The sequence below is a fragment of the Cebus imitator genome, unplaced genomic scaffold (genome assembly GCF_001604975.1).
Source record: "Cebus imitator isolate Cc_AM_T3 unplaced genomic scaffold, Cebus_imitator-1.0 Scaffold317, whole genome shotgun sequence".
In the NCBI taxonomy this organism is placed as follows: Eukaryota; Metazoa; Chordata; class Mammalia; order Primates; family Cebidae; genus Cebus; species Cebus imitator.
The window spans coordinates 2,031,315-2,038,617 of record NW_016107632.1 but is presented as its reverse complement, the minus strand read 5'-3'; the positions used below and the strand labels follow the sequence as shown (position 1 = coordinate 2,038,617).

The following is a 7,303-nucleotide window of genomic DNA, read 5'->3' as shown; positions in this document are numbered from 1 at the left end:
GTAAAGAGAGAGAGAGAGAGAGGAGAGAGAAAGACAGTGGAAGGGAGGGAGGGGCTGGGTTTCACTATGTTGCCCAGCCAGGTCTTGAACTCCTGGGCTCCAAAGATCCACCAGCATCAGCCTCCCAGAGGTGCTAGAATTACAGGCACGCGCCGCTGCATCTAACCTAGATGCTTAGCAGAGCATCCATGAGAATACTGTTCCAATAACACATTTGGAGACCACTGACCAATGCACAGGCAGCCCCCCATCCTCGCAGTATCACAGGCCTGATCCCCATCTCCCTTATGTCCAGGAGCCAATCAAATGGCCAGGCTGGCACTGAAAGCCCCTTGCTATGAGGACACCCCACACCTCTACACAAGCAATTGCTCCTACCTAGACAGAATGCTTTCTACACCTGCAACTCTTCCCTTAGTTCAAACGTCACCTCAAACTTCAGCACCCCTGGAAAACTTCCCTAAGTCGTTTCACCTTCCTCTGCAGAGGAAATGATCACCGTAGAAGTCATCTTTCGGTCTTCACAACTCACAAGCTACTCTAGGGCAAGAAGTAAGTCTTTTCATCTTTTTATCTCAGTGCCTGGCACACAGGTGGTCAATATCAGCTGCTGCATGAGTAAGTGAAAGCCAGAATGGCTTTACATGTTTCTGGCCTGGTGAGGCCCAGAGACCATGACATCTGGAAGTCACTCAGCTACTAATTGCTCGGGCCCAATGCTGAGTCTGCAACCTCATGTTCTCTGCATGTTAACGTCTCAGGGATAGAAGCTGGGCCTATGAAGATTCTCAAGATGTCACAGGTCATACAATCCACTAGAAGCAGGAGCCGGGTCCAGCTTCAGCACCGCAGCCCAGCACCCAGAACAGAGTCTGGCAGGTAGCCGGTGCTCAATCAATGAAGGTGCAAGACTGGTATGAATAAATGAATGAGCAAAGTGAAGTGAATCCTACTGCCACCTCCACCTTTTACACCTACAGGGAACCTGAGTTCACAAGGTCTCAGACAGGACATGGAAGGATGAAAGGAAGCAGATGAACAGGAACAAGATCTGGATAAAGAACCAAAGGGTCCAAGTGGTGCTAGCTGGGTTGACGGTGGCCCACTCAACAGGTGACTCACCCAGAAGTTAACTCCAGGTATATATAAGATACACAAAGCAGCCCAGGCATGGTGGCACATGCCTGTAATTCCAGCACTTTGGGAGACTGGGGAGGCTGATTCACTTGAGGTCAGGAGTTCAAGACCAGCCTCACCAACATGGCTAAACCCCATCTCTACTAAAATTACAAAAAATTGGCCGGGCCGGGTGCCGTGGCTCAAGCCTGTAATCCCAGCACTTTGGGAGGCCAAGGCAGGTGGATCACAAGGTCAAGAGATCGAGACCATCCTGGTCAACATGGTGAAACCCTGTCTCTACTAAAACTACAAAAAAATTAGCTGGACATGGTGGTGCGTGTCTGCAGTCCCAGCTACTCAGGAGGCTGAGGCAGGAGAATTGCCTGAACCCAGGAGGCGGAGGTTGCGGTGAGCCGAGATAGCGCCATTGCACTCCAGCCTGGGTAACAAGAGCGAAACTCCGTCTCAAAAAAAAAAAAAAAAATTGGCCGGGCATGGTGGCAGATGCCTGTAATCCCAGCTACTCAGGAGGCTGAGGCAGGAGAATTGCCTGAACCCAGGAGGCGGAGGTTGCGGTGAGCCGAGATAGCGCCATTGCACTCCAGCCTGGGTAACAAGAGCGAAACTCCGTCTCAAAAAAAAAAAAAAAATTGGCCGGGCATGGTGGCAGATGCCTGTAATCCCAGCTACTCAGGAGGCTGAGGCACGAGGATCACTTGAACCCGGGAGGTGGAGGTCACAGTAAGCAGAGATTGCACCACTGCTCTCCAGCCTGGGCAACAGAGCGAGGCTGGGTCTCAAAAAAATAAAAATAAAAGGGCCGGGCGTAGTGGCTCACGCCTGTAATCCAAACACTTTGGAGGCCAAGGCGGGTGGATCACCTGAGGTCGGGAGTTCAAGAGCAGCCTGACCAACATGGTGAAACCCCGTCTTTAAAAAAAAAAAGAAATAAAAATAAAAATTAAAAATACACAAAGCCTTATACCAAGCGGTGAGGGCACCGGGATAAGCCCTGTGACCCAGGACCGGCTCCTTCCCCTGTCTGGGCCCATCTGTGCTCTGACTGTCCAGGACTCTAGCAGGACGGCGGCGGCGTGTGTGGCCGCACTGGAATTGCGACCCCCGACCCGCAGGAGCCGCCTCGGTCCTGCAGGCCGCACCTGTATTTGAAGGTGAAGCCCGTGCGGTCGGTGCCCACTCGGTATTGCCGCAAGAACTCCTTGAAGCGCCTCTGCAGCTGCGATTTGCGGGCCTGCCCCTCGTCAGCCGCGGCGTCCCCCCCGAAGCTGTCGCTGTAGAAAATACCAGGATCGTCGAATCCCGACATGACTGCGCCTGGCATGGGAACAAATGACCAGAACAGGCTGGGGCAGCGCCTGGCACCCCCTCCCCTCCGACCCCTGGGTCCCCGCCCTGAGTCCGGAGCCGGGGACCCCGGCTGCCCTCCCGGACTCCAACCCCGGTTCCCAAGAAACCTCTGTCCCACTCCAACTACGCCCCGAAATGCAGGTACCTGGTGGCCCCCAGTCCCCAGTCCCAGTGGCCTCACCTCTGGTTTCCCGCACTTGACAAACCAGGGGACACAAGAACCCCAGCGTTCAATCGCCGACTTTCGCGGGAAAATCTAGAGGCGGCGTTCGGACGCCGCAGCAGCTGCGCTCCCATTGGTTCGCCGGAGCCCCGCGGCCAGCGATTGGACCGTTCTGTGCCCCTTCGCCCCGCCTCTCGGATTGGCTGCCGAAGATGATTGGTTGCAAGGCGCAAGACCTCGCCTCCTTCCAGGCTCCATTTTGTGTGTGGAACAATTTGGCGCGAAACTTCTGCCTGGGAAAGAAGCGGCGGCGCAGGACAGCGGGCGCAAAGATGGCGGAGGGGTGGGCTGGCGGATAGCGCCTTTACATGCTTTTTTTTTAGTTTCTTTTTTTTTTTGTCCTAAGACATCGTCTCGCTCTGTCGCCGAGGATGAATGAAGTGGCGCGATCACGGCTCACTGTAGCCTCGACCTCTTGGGCTCTAACGATTCTTCCGTCTCAGCCTCGCGTGTAGCTGGGACCACAGGTGTGCGTGATTTTCTTAAGATATTTTGTCCCGACGGCGTCTCACCATCTTGCCCAGGTCTCAAACCCCTTCTCTCAAATGACTCTCCCGCCTTCTCGTCCCAAAGCACTAGGATTACTAGCGTGAGCCACCGGGCCGGGCCTGCGTGCTTTTCTTAAGCCTTCTTTTAAAATCTCATGAAAAAAAAAATGACCCCTTTCGTAGCCATAGGGAGAAAAAACTAGAAAGTTGAGAAATGATTGGGTCCAGGTGCCCATCGCGCCGTGGGAGACCGTGCCCTGAGGGGTATCCGCTTGTCTGTGTTGGGACCGGTCCTCTGGCCTGAGGCTCTGAGGATTCCTGTCCTCCAGCGGGTGGCGGGACAGGCGGCTCACCCGCGTCCCCGACCCAGGTTCTCGCTCCATAACACACTGCTTTTATTTATTTTTATTTATTGATGATTGATTGATTGAGACAGTCTCACTTTGTCGCCCCGCATGGAGTACAGGTGTTGTACTGGACCGAGCGTAGAAAGTTAGCACCAGGACAAAAGTATGCCAGATTGCAGGGTCATTTATGATGCCGGCGACCACAGAGGACTCACGTCTCTCCAACCTGTGGCGTGGAAAGGAGGGTGCCAAGACTTTTCATACCCGAAAAACCACCTTGGGAGTGGGGGTCAGGAGCGGGGATGGGGGTGAGGAGCGGGGATGGGGATGGAAAGGCTTCAGACATTCCGAGGGCTAGTGGATTCTGTAAATTACCTTCTGGGCGGAGATGAGGGTGGGGGTCTCCGGACATTCTAAGGGCCAAGGGACTTTTGTCATTCCATTTGTTACTTCAGTGGTTTACAGAAGTCAAGATAAACATTTGTTTACACATTGTCTCGGTAGTGATAGAAGTCACAGATCTTAGTTACTTATTACAAGTCACAGAAGCCAGGATGGAATTAGCTTGGGCTGCTTATTTTGGTTATTATGGGTAAGCAAAGGCTAGCAATTCTGGCAGTTACTGATAAGAAAAGGTAAGCAGTTGGCCGGGCGCGGTGGCTCACGCCTGTAATCCCAGCACTTTGGGAGGCCGAGGCGGGTGGATCACGAGGTCAAGAGATGGAGACCATCCTGGTCAACATGGTGAAACCCCGTCTCTACTAAAAATGCTAAAAATTAGCTGGGCATGGTGGTGCGTGCCTGTAATCCCAGCTACTCAGGAGGCTGAGGCAGGAGAATTGCCTGAACCCAGGAGGCGGAGGTTGTGGTGAGCCGAGATCACGCCATTGCACTCCAGCCTGGGTAACAAGAGTGAAACTCCGTCTCAAAAAAAAAAGAAAAGGTAAGCAGTTTTACATAGTTTGCAGTACAAACTAGCAGTTCTATTCACAGAAGCCAAGGCCAGCAGTTATTGTGAGGAGAATCGGGCAGCTGTTGCAACTTATTTTAAAAACAGTTTTGCATTTTGTAAAATGGCTGCTCAGGTTCTGGCTCTAGGCTAGCACACAGGGGCGCGATCTCAGCTCACTGCAACCTATGCCTCCTGGGTTGAAGCAATTCTGCCTCAGCCTCCTGAGTAGCTGAGATTACAGGTGCCCGCCACCATGCCCAGATAATTGTTGTATTTTTAGTAGAGACAGGGTTTCACCATGTTGCCCACACTGGTCTCGAACTCCTGACCTCAAGTGATCCGCTGGCCTCGCCTCCCAAAGTGCTGGAATTACAGGCATGAGCCACCATGCCTGGCCTCATTCTGTTTAACAGCTATGTAATTTTAGGTACTATGGTGACAAAGACTCTTTCCTTGACGGAACTCTAGCCAGGTTCCTCTGGGCTCCCTTCTAAGCGTCAACCTTGATCTACAGGCACCGTGGCTCATGCCTGTAATCCCAGCACTTCAGGAGGCCAAGATGAGAGGATCCCTTGAGCCCAGGAGCTTGAAACCAGCCTGGGCAACATAGCAAGATCCCGCCTCTCTAGAAATTTTTTAATAATTTTTTTTTTTTTTTTTTTTTGAGACAGAGTCTGGCTCTGTTGCCCAGGGTGGAGTGCAACTGCAGGATCTCAGCTCACTGCAACCTTTGCCTCCCAGGTTCAAGCAATTATCCTGCCTCAGCCTCCCAAGTAGGGATTACAGGCGTATGCCACCACGCCCAGCTAATTTTTTGTATTGTTAGTAGAGACAGCGTTTCACCATGTTAGCTAACCTGGTCTCGAACTCGTGACCGCCCCAGCCTCCCAAAGTGCTGGGATTACAGATGTGAGCCACCATGCCTGGCCTGAAATTTTTTTTTTTAATTAGCTGGGCATACTGGAACACACCTGTAATCCTAGCTAATCAAGAGGCCAAGGTGGGAGGATGGCTTGAGTCCAGGAGTTTGAGACTGCAGTGAGGTGTTTTTTTTCGTTGTTTTGTTTTGTTTTGTTTTGTTTTTTATAAAGACGGGGTTTCACCATGTTGGTCAGGCTGGTCTTGAACTCCCAACCTCAGGTGATCCGCCCGCCTTGGCTGCCAAAGTGCTTGGATTAGAGGTGTGAGCCACCACGCCTGGCTACTGCAGTGAGTTTTGATTACACCACTGGACTTCAGCCTGAGGGACAGAGAGAACCTTATCTCTAAAAAGAAAAAAGAAGACTTAAACAAACGCTAATTGTTTCTAACAGCTGCTAACATCTCTAAAATGACTCTAGCCAACCCCCGCTAAGGTGCCTTCCTGAGAAAACTCAATAATAAATGTTTACCGTTCATTCCGGGCAACCATTGACAATGTTACCTCTGTCTCCTAGTCTCTGGGAGGCAAAAATTCTAACTTTGATCGTTGCCAACTGGCAGACACAGCTAGCCTCACTGCATGTATACTGACTAACCTTTTGTAATTTTTTACTTCGCTAACTCTACTAATCATTTGCCCACACCTTCCTCCCTCAATCTTCCTTTTTTTTATTTTGTATTTTTTTGAGACAGGGTCTCACTCTGTTGCCAATGCTGGAGTGCAGTGGCGCAATCACAGCTCACTGCGGCTTTGACCTCCCAGGCTAATGTGATCCTCCCACCTCAACTTCACCACCACGCCCGGCTACTTTATTTATTTATTCATTTGTAGAGATGGGGTTTTACCATATTGCCCACTCTGGTCAACCTCCCTTTATAATACCCATTCACCTCTGTACAAATTAAAGCTGAGTTTAGTTCATACTGGACTCTTTTCCCTATTGCAATAGTCATTACTGATTAAAATCTCTCCTTACCGCTTTAACTAGTGTCTGGCTTTGTTCGACAATTGATAGGAACAAAATCATTCTGCCATTCTCCTAAGAATTTAAGATAGTTTCTCTCTCTTCTCTCCCCTCTTCCTTCCTTTCTTTTTCAGTATAATGACTATCCAATCTATGCCCTTTTCACAGATAAGGAAACTGGGCCCAGGGCAGGAGAGTCCCAGCTGCTGTTTGGTTTTTGTTTTGTTTTTTGAGATGGAGTCTTGCTCTGTTGCCCAGGCTGGAGTGCACTGGTGGGATCTTGGCTCACTGCAACCTCTGCCTCCTGGATTCAAGTGATTCCCCTGCCTCAGCCTCCAGAGTAGCTGGGACTACAAGTGTACACCACCATTCCCAGCTAATTTTGTGGTTTTAGTAGACGGGTTTTCACCATGTTGGCCAGGCTGGTCTTGAACTCCTGGCCTGGAATCTGCCTGCCTCAGCCTCTCAAAGTGTTGGGATTACAGGCATGAGCCGTGGCACCTGGCCTTCCTTGTGATTTGAATGCCTATGCTTTGCATACGTGACCATACATGCTCCTGGCCCTGGATGCACATTGGAATCTACGGTACTTTTCATAAATATCGATTCTAGAGCCCCATCCCAGGTCTCCAGAATTAGGATCTCTCAGTGTGGAGTCCTGGATTCCGAGGTTAAGTATCTCCAAGTAATTCTGATCCCACCATGCATAGACTGGTGTTTGGGCACCACTGGATCCTCCCACCGGCTTTGAGAGGCATGTATATTGTTCTCATTTTGCCAGTGAACCAAATGAGCCTTGAAGTGGCATAGTCAGACCAGGAACAAAGGTCTCCTGACTCCCAGTGCTCAGGTACTGGTCATATAAAGAAACACCTTGGCCAGGCGCAGTGGCTCACACTTGTAATCCCAGCACTTTGGGA

At 51.0% G+C, this 7,303-nt stretch overlaps 1 protein-coding gene across 1 annotated transcript in view; it reads right to left on the bottom strand.

Moving 5' to 3' along the window:
• The window catches only part of MCM5 (minichromosome maintenance complex component 5), a 23,106-nt gene extending 20,292 nt beyond the window's left edge, over positions 1-2,814 (bottom strand). The window contains exons 1-2 of the mRNA XM_017504025.1: positions 2,669-2,814; positions 2,280-2,454 (exon numbers count right to left, since the gene is read on the bottom strand). Coding sequence (XP_017359514.1) covers positions 2,280-2,446 — 167 coding nt within the window. The 5' untranslated portion in view covers positions 2,447-2,454; positions 2,669-2,814. The remainder of the gene's footprint in view (positions 1-2,279; positions 2,455-2,668) is intronic.
• Positions 2,815-7,303: the final 4,489 nt, after the last annotated feature.